Source organism: Pocillopora damicornis, chromosome 4 (genome assembly GCF_964200805.1).
Source record: "Pocillopora damicornis chromosome 4, jaPocDami1.2, whole genome shotgun sequence".
In the NCBI taxonomy this organism is placed as follows: domain Eukaryota; kingdom Metazoa; phylum Cnidaria; class Anthozoa; order Scleractinia; family Pocilloporidae; genus Pocillopora; species Pocillopora damicornis.
In genome coordinates, this window is record NC_142673.1 from 29,160,834 (window position 1) to 29,178,986 (window position 18,153).

Here is an 18,153-nt window from a genome sequence, read left to right on the forward strand (position 1 = left end):
TAGACACCCGAAAATCTCTTGTTACCTTCTTCGACGATGAAATCGAGCGACTGAAGAAACTTTTATTTTTTTCTTCGAGATATCATGCACAAATGCGTTGTACAAAAGCTCCGAAAGATTACAAACCATAGGAAGGCACCATTGATTTGTGTCATCAGTTTCGTGATAACAGGATCTCGAAACTCTTCTTCACAAATTTTATCGCATTTACAAACAGAGCCTCGATTTAGTCCTGGAAAAGTCGGATGAAGTGAGATCTCACATGGCCATAAATGGTAAACTACCACGTTTTTTATCAAAGATGAATTTTGCATTAGCTGATTACGATACCTCTTTTAACTGTGACTGGCAAGCAATTGCAATCAAGTATGTGCAGCTTAGTTTCCAGGTGCGAAATTTGAACTATTGGATTCAGGCTACCCACGAAACGTCTACAGTGCCAAGTGTATCAGGTTTTCTTTCGAAAAGAATGGAGAATGCTATCTCGCAGCATTCAGAAGAGTCACTTTTGCTATGTCACGCAGCGCTCCAATACATATCTGAGGATGGGTTGCGTGACATTTTGAAGCAGGGCTTCGAAGGACCTGTAGGAAATCAATCCGTATGCAACTTTTATCAATTCTTAGTTCATACTTCCCTTATCCTACTTGACTAGGACCGAGCAAAAAACGTTTTCAGTTCCTGGCTGTAAGATTTAGCATCGATAACCGTTACCGACGAAGTTTGCTGATCAAGGAGCTCCCTCGGTTTCCGTCATTCTTTTCTCACGGCTCATTTCTTAAGTGATGCAAATTTCCCATGGCATCAAAGCACTGAAAGGACTTGAAAGCATTACCCTCAAGCTCGGCGACAAATGTATCAGCTTCGTTCCAAGAATAAAGGATTATTTCATTATGTTTTGAACTTGAAATACTTCCTTCTTAATAATCTCATGAAAAAATCATGTTATTTGGGTCCACATCACTGAATTTTAATGGATTAGCACTAAACTAATCGATGGACAAATACGTATCCGGGACATCCAATGTAATCAAGTCGCAGCTGTATTCTCGGAAGTCTGACGTCATGGTCCTGTGATACTGAGAAATCGAACAAATCAGCAGGAAAACTGTATAAACTTGTATTTGCTTCTCATAATATTCAAAGGAAGAAACCGAAGGCATTTATTGCTCAAAGGTGAGTTCTAAAGACAAGGAATTTAGTAATTTTGCAATTATGTTTCTTAATTTGTTTGAATAATAAGTGCGATCCCGGCCTGTGTTGCTGGCTTGATGCTCAATAAGAATTTCAAATTTTCAACTAGTACTTATTTCAGTCTGTAACGTGTTATAATAATAAAGTTTTTTGTGGGCTCACGTAGAACCTTAGGTCGTGAGAAATCCTACTCTAAATTTTCAGTTCCATAGGTGCATTGGCCGATCGATTGTTCGATGAACATATTTTGCTCGTTACTTAGAAATGACATCATCGGTGTAGTTTTCCGAGAATTCTTTCTCGGAGAGATACAAGCTAATGCAATGTTTCACCTAGTTACTGAAATTTGTGAGCGGTACATAGATTTGACTCGGGGTGCAGTAAGCTTATAGTGAAATCCTAAGGAGTTTCAGGGTTTGCTAATGCTATCGATGTCAAAGGAGAGAAATAAGAGAAATTGAAAGTGCTACAGCTCAGATGCGAAGGTTCCTCACTTCCGTTTAACTGGGTCGTAGATAAATTTTTGCAACACAGGAGAATGTAGTCGACTATCTTATATTGTGTCCACTGAAGATCGCAGGCCGCAAGAGGTTCTGAAATTTCCCACGGTATTTAATAAACCATACACACACTGGTTATGCAAAGCCGCATAATTATTCTTGGTGAGCAGTTTGATTTAGGTTTGTTGATCGCTGCTTTCATTTTGGGATCCAAATAACAACATCCAGAATTACAAACACTCTGCGTTCAACAATTGGTGCTTCTTCAGATGGCAGTTTATAATATTGTCTTGAAAGCACGGTGAGAAACGAAAATAAGATGAATATTAAGGATTTTGAGAACCCTCATTTCTCGCCTGATTTCGCTGAGGTATCGATCCATTTTAGCGAACGAATTAGAGGAAAACAACGGACCATTTGGGGGTTAGTAGCGGATCGTGATACTGAATTTGCTTCTCTCTTCTTTTTCTGTAATTCCTTTTGCAAATCACGAACCATGCATGCCTATGCGGAGTGGTGGTTATTTTCATTTAGCCTTCCTAGTTTCCTCGCACCTTGTTGCGCAGATCATGTTTCTCTCTTCACTTTAATTTGGATAAAGACCATTAAATATAAGTTTAAATCGCAACTGTAAAGCTTTTTTTGTATTTCAAAAGATTTGATCATTTCCATTGTAGACCTGTCCAGTATGTTTAACCGCCCAAGGTCGAGCAGATTTGTAGAGCAGGAGAAAACTGTTGCCCAAGCGTTTTTGAAGTATTTGGAGGACAACGGTCGTAAGGAAGACATGCCTGAGATTCAACTGAAGAATATTTACCAAGGAGAATTCCGCCTTCTAAATCCCTCCGTGGACCGGGGTATTCCATTCTCCAGAGTTTTAAACGCTCTCACTTATCACTTAAATGAATGCCAGCAACTTCAAGATCGTGTAATCTTCGGTGGTGGAGATGCCGCAGCTCTTCAGCTCCTTACCGACGATCCTGAAGAGCCGCAGGATAATGATGATCTTTGTTTCCGCTCGCTATTGGGGGCCTTTTCTCGGAGGCCTTTTTACTGTGAAGTTTGTAAAAGAGGTCTTGGGAATTTTATGGCTTACAACAAACACCTCGAAAGTGTGAAACATCGCCAACAAAATATCCTCATAACGATTCGAAAATCACTAAACAAGTAAGTGCCTTTTCGTTTCAATATATTTCAAAGATTTTTCATATTTGAGAGTTGGCTGTCAAAAAGTTAAAAAGTAAAATGACTTCAAAGATTATGTATACCATACCTGTCGAATACATGTATCAAGAATCATCCGTGTAGTTCTATTCCTGATTCCTTTTAGTCGGCCCTAGCTCCTGCAACGCACTACTTTGCAAAAATGTTTAATGTTGAACACGAGCTAAGCGAAAGTTAAACAGGGGGAATGTAATAGTTCTTTTTTTGAAGAAGAAGAAGAAGAAGAAGAAGAAGAAGAGGAAAGTTTAGTCATTATTGAACTAAATGCTCACATAGGGGAATGTATAAATCATTTATGTTCCACTCGAGGCAGCTAGGGTCCTGTAAAAATTAATCATCTCGATGAGCAGATAAAAAAGAAAATATATTATCTTACAACATACATCTAACCTAAGATTTTCCAGTAAGTATTCTGACGCTCTACCTCTGAGTTACAGGAGACTGACTCATAACGGTTGAACTATTTATTGAAGATGGTCAATGTGACTTACACCCCGCATAATAAAATGATTTGAGCCATCCAAAAGTATGGAAATTAAGAAAAAAAAAGAGCCATCCAAGTATAGAAATTAAGTTTTCTCTAATGGCTCTCCCGTCATGTAACTCCCTTGTCCCCCTATTACTAACTTTTAATAAGGATTTGCATGACAAAGATCACTAAATCAAATCCATTCCTTTTTAGTTTTGGTAATTAAAGTAAGGGATGATATTTGTAGAGTAAGTGAAACGTCATACATTGAAAAACTTTTGGAGATTTCCCAGGTTGAGAACGAATTGCCCCCTTTTGTTCATCCAGACCAGAGCTTGTCTTTGACAAAAATGGGATTAGAGTTACTTCAGATCCTGCTGCAGATGAACATGGTGTGATTGAATTAAAAGTGGAGAGTGGAAAATACGGACAGATTGTGTTGATCATAGAGAACCTCAGTGAGGAGGAAATCACTCTGAAGGATATAACCCTACTGTGGAGTGTCAACTTTTTCGATTACAGGGAGATATCGAGTATCGATCAGGATGAGGGCGAACTCTACCCAGGTAATTTCTGAATTATTCTCTACAACCCTAATTGCTAAATTTCACCCAGTTTTCCTTAAAATTGTGGCCATTGATTTCAGGGAGATGAAATCATTGTAGAAAAAGAAGACATATTTACAATGGTTACAGTGAAAGGGCAAATTGTCCGTTGGATGAATGTTTGTATTTCTCATTTGCATTGGCGAAGAATTTTCCAAAAATGCATCACATAGTAAATTTAGGTCTGTTAAGTACGTAGTCAAACTGAATTGCTGTTAAAAAGCCTCAAACACGCCAAGATCCGACATGGTCAAGGCCCACACACTCTGTCCATGCGATTTCAGAGTATAGTTAGATAAGAACTTTCAACTTTATACACTTACACTTGTTCTGTTTCCGGTAGTTCTACCTGATTCTCGAACGCCGGAACAAGGCTTTATCATGGATAGATTTAGCACATAGAAAACTAGTTTGGACTCAGTCGAATGGGAGCAATCCGTGTACACCTAGTTACGACTGAGCCCACAGTTCTGCGTAATGTTATGCATATCTTTACAGTGACGTGAGCAAATAAATTCATCTTTTAGGTTGTCAGAAGAGGTTCAGGATTGGCTGCAAACGTCGCCAGGAGTTTGGATATTCGTATGTTCCTGGTGTGCTCACATTCCAAATGGAACACGGGGTGGAGTTTCATATCCTGAGATTTTTTTCCGTGCGCATCGTTAGTGACTTGTACGATGAATTGAAACCGACTTCAGAGTATCGACCTCCCCAACGGGCACCAGAAATTCCCAGGGATGTTAAGACATTTGGAGGGATACCCCTTCCTAGGTATAGTATGGCATTCGTCACGGTTCTCATCTTGTAATAATCGTCCTTTATAATTGCTTTTTTCATTATTCGTTTGCATTGGTCCACGGAATACCTGAAGGAATGGAACTAAAATACTTTAATTCATCGATAACGCAAGCGAAAGTTTTTTCAATACTTTTCAAAGTGTTTCATTCAAGATTTCCTCACTTTTGCTGGTGGGGTGTTTTTTTTATTTTATTTCTTATGAAAAATACCTCCGGAACTATTCCGAGACTTTCACTGTCTCTGTTTGTCATGTCATCATAAAACCAAGGTATAAAGTCGAGCAACCTCCCCTTTCCAACGCTCAAAACTGTACTTTTTTCTCGGCTTTAAAATCAGGCAGAAAATAAAGTAAATCAGTGGAAATAACGCGGTGACTCACATATTCAAAATAATTCAAATATTCAAAGTCACTGATTTTTTTATTTTGATTTTCCTTGCCTTTTAGGTTACAGAGAAATGGCTTAATTATGGAGAGGCTGGACTTGTATGAAATCCCTTTTACTGTAAAAGCCCAGGTCATTAAAAGCAATCAAATCCGGGAAGGACTTTGGTAAGGAAACTTTGTGCTTTAAAAGGAGGTGTATGATCTGCAGCTCACCTGCTTGTCTTGTTTTCAGTGAGCGACTGAAAAAGGATTTGAGCTTTGACAACTACAAAGAGAAGTTCTCTCTGCTTCTTCACGTGGAAGAACTACAAATGCAGAAGGATATCAGAAACTATGATATGAAAGGAGTTGTTTTTCAACAGGAAAGAGGAGACAGACGCTTTCTGATCTTAGAGGTTGGTGGATGTTCTTGAGCCAATCAAGAACACATGCTATATTAAAAGCCTTTTTTTTTTCCAGAAATAACACCAATGCCGAGAGAAGCAATTCTTCCTCGTTTATTTTCCATTTATTCCTGAAAGATTATTTTTCTTTCGGATACACAGCTTGCTTTCGAAAACCCCTGGGGTCTGAGGTTCAATTTTCTTCGAGGACTCGGTGAATTTAGTACTTGTCCTTAGAGAGTACCATGATGAATTTTCTATCATTTTTTTTATTGGACCACTGAGTTTTTACTTTTCCTCTCGAGAAAAAGAAAAAAAAAGGAACTCATAGGAAGAGTTTTATTTACTAAAAGGATTTCAGTTTCGTGGTCAATTTTTTTTTAATTTTTACATTTATTTGTTTTTTTTGTGTGTGAGTTTTAGGTACCTGGTCTTGCAGAAAATCGCCCATCCGTGTTACGCGGTGACAAGATCTATGCCTACGAGCCGGGTGTATTAAAGCAGAGATACGAAGGAATTGTGCACAAAGTCCAAATGCTAGATGTGAAACTTGGCTTTGACATGAACGAGTACGTAGTGCATTAGTCAAAATACACGGTAAAAAGATATCATTTTTCTCAGAGTCTTGCATTAGTTGCTTTCACCGGCCTAGTAAACGAACCATGAGAATTGTTACTTCACGATAGCCGGTTCATTCTATACAGACGATTAGAATTGGTTAACTACAACGATTAACTGGGAAACTGACTGAATGTAGTAAGAAGGTTTTTGCAAAAGTATTGGAGAGGAGCTGAAGGCAGAACCCTGGCCGTAATAAGAAAATGGCTGTTTATAGGAAGTCACCTCTTAGGGGTTAGGAGAATATTGTTCCAAAGATACCACACCCGAGACACATACAAACTAATTCAGAGAGAGGATGGTGCCGTCAAAATATTTCTTTTGCCTTTTATATCCCTGAATCTCGTATGTGATGCTTGTTACTTTAGTTATCTCATAATTTCCTCCTCAGTATGCCTTATGTTAAGAATAAGAAGTTCGACATCCAGTTCACTTTCCATCGACTTCCAGTGCAGATGGAACATCGCGCGTGCGAGCGGATTGCATCTGTGAACAGGCAAGACATGCGACACGTTCTTTTCCCATCAAAGGACTGTCTCGATCGAAGGGGAGAAATTCTCAAGGAAGTCAGGTAATTTGTAAATTATAGGGATATAATCTGTTAGTGATAATTCACGGTATTGTCATTCCCCACACTGAAGAGGTACAAAATCGGAATTACTGCGATGATGGATAAGTGTTGAAACAACTGTACGAGTCATAATATGTTGGCCTGTGGATGATTAGTGATATAGACTGATCCTTTCAGGTGAACTGTAAATATAGAAACTACAGAAAATCAAAGTCCGGAGGAAATTATAGAGATTCGACAGCGCTTCAGACTCATTCCAGTTCTAGATACCGACTGGGCACAATACTACCATGAGAGTTTTGAGGCTAGGACTGTGCCGAATTTTAAAGTACTTTAGCTCTGTAGGTACTGAATGCAATCAGGAGAGCATCTTTTTGCTTTCAGTGCGATGTTACTAATGGTCAGCCTAGAGATGCAAAGCTTCTCACTGTCCGCATAACTACATCTACAAAGCTTGATCGTTAACATTTACCGCATCGGTGTTATATTTTTTTGGTTCAGCCACATGTAAAGGAGATTTTCAGACTTAAAGTTCACTTTTAATCGGCTCCTACACAAAGTAAGTGAGAGATAATACGCTTTTTTCTTGTTTTCAGTTTCTTTTACGATCGTAATCTGAACAGCGAACAGGAGCAGGCGGTCCAGAAGATTGTGTCAGGATCTTCACGCCCTGCTCCATATCTCGTGTTTGGACCCCCCGGAACTGGAAAGACAGTTACTTTGGTCGAGGCGATTAAACAGGTGAGGAGAATGTCTTAGAGAGCTTTCCCATTTGTTGCCTTTTTGATGGAAACGGCTCTGGCTGGCCGGTGTAAATGGAAAGATTAAGTCAATTCCTATCGTACGAGTTGCGCTTTGTCGCCTTTATCCAACGTAAAGGGTCATTGGAAATTTTCAGCAAAAACGCTTGCGAATTTTGCAAGTAGATTTCACAGGAGCGTGAATCCTGACTGGCTATGTACTCATAGGTAAACTCTAGTTCGGCTTGTTGGTTGTCAGCGCTGAATCGTTCAATTTAGGGTCTGCTGGGTTGTTCCGACGAATGGAATGCGGCCAAGGTTATTTATTTTTATAGCATTCTGGCAGTTTCATTAATGGACTGAAATTGAAACCAGTAATTCGCTGTCTACCTTCTTTTCGTTACTTACAGGTGCACGCTTTGATTGGCTCAAGCTACATTCTGGCGTGTGCGCCAGAAAACAGCGCTGCTGACTTATTAGCTGAGCGCCTGTTGCCTCACGTAGACAAAGGCAAATTGTTCCGGATGTATGCTGCGTCGAGGCCGTGGGACTTTGTGCCTCCAAAGCTCAAGGTGAAGACTCTCCACTCATTGTTATGCAATAGCATCATTGGACAGATAGTTTTAGCATTCAACGGCCGTAAATATTTAGACCCTAGATTTTACAGAAAATGATACACAAATTCTACAACTGAACTAATCATAGTCGGAGATATATATCTAGCTTCTTACCCTAATGTTCACTTTTCAGGACGCACGAGTGGTAAATTTTGACCCTGTGTCACGTGACGTGTATTTTCCCTCTAAAGAGGAGTTGATGAGCGACTATCGCATAATTGTCACAACTCTGGTAACGGCAGGAAGGTAAGTGGTAACACTGTGTCTCCTAGAGAACCCTATCATCAAAATTGCTGATGACGCTGTGTAAGCCTCTGAGCTTATTTTCTCCCTTGATTACCTAAAATTTTTTTTTTTTTGCATCGTTTTCCCAGGTTGGTGTCGGCATTCTTCCCCAGAAGTCACTTCACACACATTTTCATAGACGAGGCGGGTCATGCAACAGAACCTGAGTGTATCATCCCTGTGGCGGACCTCCTGGACCCCTATAATCCCAGGGGCGGTCAGCTAGTGCTCGCGGGAGACCCTAAGCAGTTAGGCCCGATCCTCAGATCCCCAATTTCACAGAAATATGGACTGGGTGAGTATATCACACGTAATATCTGTCCCTGTTCCCCTGTCTCCTTCCAGCCTTTTATGATCATGAGTTCCTTTATGTCTATCAGTAGACAACAGGAACACTCAAATTGACATTTCAGACAAAAGGTTAAAGTCAGACTATCAGCTCTTTAAAATTCGTTTTTTCGATTTATTTAAAACAGTTATTTCCAAAGTGATAATCAAAGAGTTTTGATACTTACCCGCTTAAAAGGAGGGTACATTGGGCAGAATGCCTATTGTTCTTGCGACATTTACTTGCAGTGACGAAAATGTTATAGATCTGTAATATAAGCGGCGAAGCGTAAACAGGGAGGCTGTAACATATCAACACTTGACCGCCATGTTGGAGTTAAAAACAACACAAGTGTTTTTATTTCATGCTGTGCCTACAAGAGGTCAGCGGTATACATAACATTCCCCCTTCCCTCTCCTGATAATATCAACAACAACAACAAATATATATATGTAACTGAACGGAAACAGAAAGTGTTTGCACAATTAACAGTGTCTGTAATTGCTACGTTTTCAACGCCTGTCCAACTCTGAAAATTAATTATAGGTCTAGTTTCACTGGCTTCTTGACTTGTATGCCACTTCGGGTTGTGTACAAGGTCGAGCCCCTAGTCGCTGCTACTTCAGGTGAAGGCGGTATATTTCTTGCTGGGCTTTTCCTTGTGACTGACTGGTCTGACTGGTAATCTAATGGTAGCTTCTCCGTATGTGTGTCTGGCATGGGTGGTGGCATTGCATGCGGCACTACACGTGGTTTCTCAGGATCTGTCTCTGCCTCCTCGATGTTTGCATGACAGCTCTGATACCCAGCATGTGACTTGGGGGCGTCTGTTCTTAGTGTCGCTCTATTTCGTCTGATTCTTCGGCCCCCTACATCGACTACGTAAGATCTGGGTGATGTATGTTGTTGCACAACTGTCGCTGCTTTCCATTCCTTTGATCCCGTTTCGGGTTTCATTCTAACAAAATCACCCTGCTTAAGCGGGGGTAACTCTTTAGTACCTCGGCGATCATGGTAGTATAAAGGGGTAAGTTTCTAAAGAAACTGTGGTGCTGCGTCGGTGGGAGAGTACAGCAGGTAATTTAGTGTTAACAACTGGGTTGAAAACGTAAATTAGCCACCGTAAAGGGTAAAAAAGCTGACGTTTCGAGCGTTAGCCCTTCGTCAGAGCAATCGCTCTGAAGAAGGGCTAACGCTCGAAACGTCAGCTTTTTTACCCTTTACGGTGGCTAATTTACGTTTTCAACCCAGTTGTTAACACTAAATTACCTGATCATGGTAGTATTTGAGCTTCTCTTCGCCATGCTTTATTCTTGCTCTTATCTCTTTGATGTTGTGTGCCTCAGGCTCTAGCAGATCACAAGCTATTGGTAGTGTTGGCCTTAGCCCAAGTCCCATGGAGAGTTGAGACGGAGAGAGGTTAATCCCTTGGATTGGGGTTGATCTGTACTCTAGAAGTGCTTTGTTCTTGTCGTTGTTTTCCCTCCATAGTGATTTTACTGTTTTGACTGCTGCTTCTGTTTCTGCTTCTCCATTTGCACGGGGGTACTTGGGACTCACTAGGATATGTTCAAAGTTGTAGCTTCTGGCAAAAGTCTCAAATTCTTTGCTTGTGTATTGGACACCACAGTCAGTCACCAGTTTTGCTGGAATACCATGTCTGCTGAAATGTTCCTTCAGTGCTTCGATGGTATCCTGGGAAGTAAGGTCATTGAGTTTAGTTACTTCAATGTACTTGGAGTAATAATCAACCAGTACCAGGTAATGATGACCTTCAAAGGCGAAGATGTCTGAAGCAGCCATCGCCCACGGCAGATTCGAGACAGGACTTGGCATCAGGGGCTGTTTCTGCTGTGCAGGCGCGTAGATGTGGCACATGGTACAGTCTTTTACTTTGTCTTCTATTTGAGCGCTCATTCCAGGCAAATAAAGCGCTTCCCTGGCCCTCTGTTTGCGCTTCACAATTCCAAGGTGTGTTCCGTGTATTAAGGCGAGCATGGCTGGTCTCATGGACGGGGGTACCACAATCTTCATCCCTCTGTAGATTACACCATCTAAGACTGCAAGTTCTTCACGTGACTCCCAGTATTCTCGTATGCTGTGTGGGACCTGTCGTTTTGTTTCTGGCCACCCTGCTTGAATCATAGCGTACAGCTCGTGGAACTCGTTTGCAGTTTTTGGTTGGAGTTCTGTATACTTTGGCTCTGAAATGGATATTCTTTCCAGCATGGTTACTTGTAGCTCATCTTCGTCCGCTTGTAGTTCATTCAGACTTGCTCGCCTAAGAAATCAGCAAGAACTTGCTTCTTGCCACTTTTAGGTCATAATCGCTTACTTTCAACATCATTGCTTGTAATCTTAATGGTGCCGTTGCTATTGGTTTGCGGAGAATCGTCTCTAGGGGCTTATGGTCAGTCTGAACCACAATCGTTTTGCCTAGAATGTACTCTCTAAATTTCTGTGTACTGAACACAATTGTCAGCATTTCTTTCTCAATTGGGGCCCAGTTGATTTCAGATTCTCGAAGTTTGCGAGACGCGTAAGCTACTGGCCTTCCTTCTTGGAGTAGGACCGCACCCACTGCTTCCTTGCTGGCATCACACTTTATAATCACGTCCTTATTGACATCAAAGTAGGCTAGCACAGGGGCTTTACAGCACATATCTTTGAGCTTTTGGAATGCATCTGCCTGTGGCTTATCCCAATGGAAAATTACTTTTTTTCTAGTGAGCTCTCGCAACGGGGTTTCAACTTCTGCAAGCATTGGGAGGAACTTGGCCAAATATTGTATGGATCCCAGGAATCGGCGTACATCCTCTTTTGTTTCTGGAGGTGGCATATCCTTCGTGGCTTTCACTTTTTCTGGGTCAGGTTTGAGTCCTCCTGCTGAGATAATGTGGCCCACATATTGGACTTCGGACTTGCGTACTTTAACCTTGTCAAAATTCAACCTGAGGTTGTAGCTTTTGGCTCGCTGGAGCACTGCCTCTAGCACCGAGTCATGATGAGCAACGTTACGACCTGTGATTAATATGTCATCCATAATGGCATATGCATGGTCGATACCTTCCAACATTTCATTCATTTCACCTGGGTTCTGGTTATTGATCCTGTTTATTTCTAGACTTGCTACATGTAGTACTTGTAAGTCCCTATAAGCACCTTCCTCATCACTGGAATATTCGTCTCCCGAATAGTCTGTTTCATTCAACAAGTTAACAATACTTTTCCGACTTCTGCACACTTGGGCAAAGTGTCCAATTTTTCTGCACTTATTACACGATTCATTCTTGGCTGGACACTTTTTTTGTGGCTTGTGTGCATTGTATCCACACCTGTCACATTTCTTAACCTGCTCGTTGTTACCTTTCGGTTTCTTGAAATTTCTCGCCTTTTTATGCTGCTCAGAAGAATCCTTCTTCCATGTAACTTTACTAACTCCAGGCAACATTGTCGTACTCTAGGAGTTTGAGGTCAGTGACGAAGGAAGCAACGTTTCCCCTTGCAGTTGGCGTCTTCGATCGAATTTGACTGCCGCCGTTATTGGGTTCTTTTTGGCTTCGAGGTGTACCTTGAATTTTTCGGCGACTCGTTCAAGTATGTCCCTTTCACTGATGCCATGTCTGTTTTCCCCCGATCCAACTTGAACGGTGTCCCACTGGAAAGTGAGGTAAATCTCTCGGCCCTTGTCACCGACAAAGCTCATCAGGTTGCATATTTTCTCTTTTTCCGTGCGCTTGCTGAGTGGTCCTCCGAAAGCAAATTCGCAGTGTTGATAAAATCTTTCCCACTTTCCCATCAAGAGAATAGCCACAACGTTAAAGTTGCTCAATAACCTTTTCAGACTTTGGGGCATATTTTCGCCAAACCTAAGGATCCTGTCACGAAAGAACAACGAACCGACGCCATTTATTCTATTCCTTGCAATGACTGTGACAACGAATACATCGTACAGACCAAACGTCAGTTTGGTACACGGTTAAAAGAGCACCAAAAAGCGGTTTTTCTTTGCAAAAAGGGAAATTCAGCTTAATCGGAGCATACATGCCTAACCAACCATACAATTGGGTAGGATAATTCTAAAATTGTCACCACTAATCGGCGTTATCACCAGCGCCTTTGTTTGGAGGCTTGGCATATTAACTCCGTCCACGCTCCTTTAAATCGTGACGATGGCGGTTTGCTTCCTGGCGCCTATTTACACCTCGTCAGAAAAAAGGCCGCTAATTAGTGATCATATAAAAAGACCTCTTGTTACAGCGTTTAGATCACCCCTGATGAAGGTGCTAGACAGGAGTGTCGAAACGTTGGGTCTATGAATTGTAACTTCTTCAGTTACATTCATCAAATCTGCAAACCAGAGTAGCATCAAACTATGTCTTTCCCACTCTTTACTCAGGTCCGTGGCGGCCCAATTCATCGTTGGCCGGTTGTACGACGCGTTAGCGTATCCTTCTGCCATATCTTTATCCTAAGTTTCGTTCGGGGGCGCTCGAAATCCCACTATTCTGACACCATGTAACATATCAACATTCGACCGCAATGTTGGAGTTAAAAACAACACACGAGTTTTTATTTCATGCTGTGCCTACAAGAGGTCAGCGGTATACATAACAGAGGCTCTCATTGGTCGAAGATCACGCGCGTTTTCCTCCGAAGGGAATACTGCCTTAGTTCATTAACTTGTCAAGGCGGAGCTAAGAAACAAAGGTCTCGAAACTTATTGCTTCATCTATTGTTTCTGATATCACACTTAAAGCGCGCGTATTTCAAGCTGGCTATGCGTTGTATTTTTAAGGTCCTTTACGTTCGATTTTTTCAAAAGCCATAACACTTTCATCTCTTGCTACAACCTAAACAACATACATTTCACTTCGTTTGAAACTTCCTTTTAAATGAGTCGCCTTTGTCTTATATTCACAGAAACTTCTCTTTTGGAACGGCTAATGACGTCATGTCCCGCCTACGATCGTGGACCCGGAGGGAGTTATGATCCAAATCTGTTAACAAAACTTGTGAACAATTACCGTTCACATAGAGCTATTATCGAGATTCCTAAGCAGCTGTTTTATGATAACGAGCTGAATGAATGCGCTGGAGATTTCAGGTAAAAAAAATCATTCGCAATTGTTTTTTTTAAAGAAACCTGATGCTAAAAAGCCATAGTAAATGAGAAAACAGCTACACTTTTAGACACTAGCTACATCAAAATGTAATGTAGGCAATACCTTTTTAGCAAGCTGCCCATAACACAGGCGATGATACCCATTGGAGAGTTGTCTTGAGGCCCAAAAGCATGCTAATCTACGCATGACTCGCGCTTTATTTGATACTAGTTTCCTACGTCAACCAAACCGTAATGTAAAACATTGTAGTGTTGATATTTACCTGTTTTTTCCAAGAAATGTGATGATAGGCTGGGAAGAGCTTCCGAATAAGAACTTCCCCATTATTTTCCATCCGGTGTTTGGTAAGGACGAGAGAGAAGGCAGCAGCCCTTCTTTCTTTAATGTGCCTGAGGTGGAAACTATTGAGCGATACCTGAGGAAACTGTTAGACGACAATGTGAGAAGCAGAGGACTAAAGCACTTGAGACCTGAGATGATTGGGGTGATATCTCCTTACAAAAGACAAGTAAGTACAAGAGTGGAACTTATCTTCCATTGCTCCTGGCGTTAGACGATTCGATAGCGTACGTTCTTTAATTTTTTTTTTTTTAAACAAAATCTTGGCAAACGGCATTCCAATTCATTCAATTCCCCAAAAGAATTGAATGTCTCTCGTTCACGTTACCAATTATCGTTTTGTAGTCACCAGGCCTCGTGGCCCGAGCTCATTCTTCCAACTATAAGGTAAAGGCCTTGGCACGGATCAAATCACGCTCAATATTTTAGCGATCACAAGGACACCCTGGTCTGTCCAACATCCCAGCAGATCTCATCATTAACTGTTTATCTTTCAGTCGTTATCGCTAATTGGAATTCTCTTTTCATGGCAAGGTGCAAAAGATCCAGAAAATGATTGAGAAAAAACGCTTTGGTGACGAAATCAAAGTTGGCAGCGTGGAAGAGTTTCAGGGGCAAGAAAGAAGAGTAATCATCTTGTCAACAGTTAGGAGCACCAAGAAAGAATATCTGGAGATGGACAAGGACTTCCGCCTCGGATTCCTCAACAATCCCAAGGTATGGTCTCCAGTCAACTTTTGCGTTTGACTAAACCCGTCATATGCACGGGCAGGTTTTTCTGTGTGTTTATTTTTTATTGTAATTCCTACCATTGTTATTTTTTTATTATTATTATCGGTTACTTCAAGGAATAAAGATTCAATTGTGGTTGGGGGAAAGTTGGTAAATTGAAAATAGTAGAAGTAATGACTGGCTACATTTTTAAAAAGGTTCAAAACGCCTTCGAAGGGTAAGAAATGGCTGGTTTAATCACATTTACGTTTATCATACCTCTACTTCAACCATTGAATCCCAAGGTTTTATAATTTTGGTATTTTCCCTAACTGAGGGCAAAACATTTATGTCATGCCCAAAGAAGATCGGGTATGGATGGAAAAGTAGTTCATGGACTTATAGGGAGACTCCGGTATCGCACATCCCTTTGGGTAATCTAACGCACTTTTATCGAGTAACATTTTTACTCTTATCCCCCAGAGATTCAACGTGGCCATAACTCGTGCCCAGGCTCTCTTGATTCTCATAGGGAATCCGGACATGCTCTGCTTGGACGAGAACTGGAAAACGTGAGTGGAACAGATTACATATATGACAACTGTTAGAAAACAAAAGAATGTGTCAGATACAACTTGAGTAACTCATAACCTTTGCTCTTTTAAACTATATAGGTTCTGTGCTCTCTACTACTGGAGCAAAATCTTTTATTTCAACCCTTTTTTTTTCTAGTTTTGTAGATTATTGTCGAAAAAACAAAGCCGCGGTTGACGTGGAAAGGAAAGAAAAGGTGGAAGACATTGCAGATACTTTAAAAAGACTCAAACTCTTCTCCGCAGCCGCTTCAGGTGAACAGTAGAACTGGTTTACTCTCGATTTAAAAAAGAAACAGATACACTGATATGCCACGTTCTCTATTTGTTAAGCTTTATTATGATGAATATCCACCACTAGCCACCTCCACTTCGGTGAACAGTTGTTAAATACTCGAATAAAGCTGTCAATGGTTTTTTGTTTTTTTGTCAAGAGCGCGAGAAAAGAGAAATAAATGAAAATCTGAGTCCTCCGAAAAAAAAAACAACTCAGAATTGGTAGGCGAACGCTCTACCACTGAGTTACAAAAAACTGACCATCAACAAGACTATCATTCGGTAAATAAATTTAACAACCATGCGCAATGATGATACGGTGTTTCTATTTGTTTTGTTACGAGTAATTGTTGTTGTAATTATAAGCCTCTCGAAATCTCCAGACTGCTTGGTCATGCTGACATGCGTACAGTGGAACTTTCTAAGACATTTCATCAAGTCACGCTGTTATAGTCCTTTTGTAAAAAAGGAAAAAATACTAAAAAAGGGCTATTTCGCAAAATAGTCCTTTTGTAAGCTTCTGGAATGTTCCAGAACACTTTGTGAAGGCATATAAGGATTCAGTTATGTAGCAGTAGTTGTTGTTGTTGTCGGGAGTGACCGACTGTTTAGAAAGCTCTACCGTGAGAGAGAGCTATTGTGGAAGATTGTTAATTTCAGGAAACGTTGGAGGAAACTGTGAGTTTGGGTCAGTGATGAGCTAAGATATAGACTGTAGTGGGCTTAAGTAAGTTTATCGAGGATAAGTACTGTACCGCCTTTAGGAGTCGCTCCTTATCATCAAGAATATTACTCGTCTTTTAATAAATTAGTTGAGTTTGTAAGGTGGTAGTGCTTTTCTGTCGGTTGGATCATACCGTAACAGTTTTATCCATATTGTACGTTTTGCTTTTCATACTAATTGCCGTTACACACAATTATTTTTTAGAATACGACGAAGACGGCTCAGAAATTAGCCAGCGTCAGCTTCAAGAACACCCAGAGTGGACTAGGCACGAGTAAATGCTCCTGTTCCAGTCTCCAGCTGCGCTGAAACCTGGTCACCTTGTAATAATTTTTTTAAACAAATCATCTTCGAGGACTTTTTATTTGAACTGTCAGTGTTAGATTTTTTAGGTTAGGATTTGCAATTGTGATAAATAGTATTTCTACACACTTAAGTGGCAGGTGCTGTCTTCAGACGATGAATAAGTTAGTGTCATTTAAAGAATATTGAAATTCTTTTTTTAATCATAAAAACTAAGGAAATTACGTATACACGGCTCTGAAAGCTTTATATGACAGCAGTGTATGGTTATGTGGTTTAAATTACAAATGTTATGATTCTGGTCATATTAATCTGTTTGCCAATTTAATACTCACTGTTTTTGAACATGATTTTAGCGAAAAGTTTACATCTTTAAGTGAACAGCTGTGCTTTTTTTTTTTCTTTTTTTTTTTTTTTCATTTTCTTTGTGTTTTACATTAATCTGTGTTATGTCTAGCTCGACAGTTGTACGGCTGACTTTGGCCGGGTTTAGCTTTTGCTCGCATTGACAGTCGTCAACTTCGTATGAAAACACAGACAGTAGGGTATATAAGCACCCAGCTTTTTGTTGATAATAAAGGATTGTTGTTTTATCCTTGTGTACTTCAAGCCGCTTATCTTCTTAGCTTGCTAAGAATTGTATCATAAGTCGGCTCTTGTAAACTGTACGGAAATAAAGACAACAAACTAGCTGATTTATTTACAAATAAGGTTTCGTGTTGTGGAGATTGTCGGAAAAATTTAAGCACTAGAACAAATAATGAAAAAGGGCAGAGGGCAGTGCTTTGGTTGTCTATTAAGTAATTAGTAGATTTCTTAATACTGAATTTATCAGCGAAACGCGAGTTCATCCCAGCCATAGTGTTTCTGATTAAAAAAAACCACGCTTTGTTCTTGCGATGGGGAGTGATGAAGGTTCACTGACTTCACTAGCACATTGCTTAAATCATTAAGATCGTCGTCGAGAGTGCGCATACTTAATTCAAATTAAAACATGACCGGAAAAAAAGGTTTTTCATTCGTTTGAAAAGAAACTATCCAGCTCATAATTAACGTATTCGCAATCTGAATTTGTAATCGGTTGAAATTGGTTTAACAGTGAGACCTTGCCTCACCCTCATGCCTGTTTTTTTTCTTTTCTTAATTCATACTCAAAAATTGCAATACTGTACTATAAATAATAATTATATAAATTCTGTTAAATTTAACGGTTTATATTGCTTGTATTTTTGGTGGTAAAAGTTTCTCGTACATCTGGGGTCTGTTATTTGAATGGTAAATAGCACTATCCACTGGATGGGTCACAGTCCGGTGGATAGCCTAGTATGCTCCGTGCTAATAACTTAGGCACTTCATAACGACTT

The 18,153-nt window shown here is 40.4% G+C and overlaps 1 protein-coding gene across 5 annotated transcripts; it reads left to right on the forward strand.

Annotated features, from left to right (window-relative positions):
* The first annotated feature begins 1,013 nt into the window (after positions 1–1,013).
* On the forward strand, positions 1,014–17,496 carry LOC149047603 (RNA helicase MOV-10-like). Of its 5 annotated transcripts, none has more exons than XR_016185879.1 (18): positions 1,014–1,176; positions 2,372–2,861; positions 3,715–3,953; positions 4,520–4,763; positions 5,236–5,340; positions 5,408–5,570; positions 5,982–6,127; positions 6,568–6,747; positions 7,344–7,488; positions 7,898–8,059; positions 8,238–8,350; positions 8,479–8,684; positions 13,641–13,824; positions 14,120–14,351; positions 14,717–14,899; positions 15,377–15,465; positions 15,634–15,741; positions 16,691–17,496. XR_016185879.1 is itself a non-coding variant. In XM_089203959.1 (18 exons), exons 2-18 carry the CDS (start codon positions 2,383–2,385, stop codon positions 16,762–16,764), a joined length of 3,060 nt encoding a protein of 1,019 aa, XP_089060085.1. In that variant the 5' UTR covers positions 1,014–1,176; positions 2,372–2,382; the 3' UTR covers positions 16,765–17,496. The 5 variants fall into 5 exon arrangements, 3 of the variants coding, with proteins under 3 accessions (XP_089060085.1, XP_089060084.1, XP_089060086.1); XM_089203959.1 differs by having other exon boundaries at positions 15,626–15,741; XM_089203958.1 differs by lacking the exon at positions 1,014–1,176 and adding an exon at positions 1,486–1,856 and having other exon boundaries at positions 15,626–15,741.
* Positions 17,497–18,153: the final 657 nt, after the last annotated feature.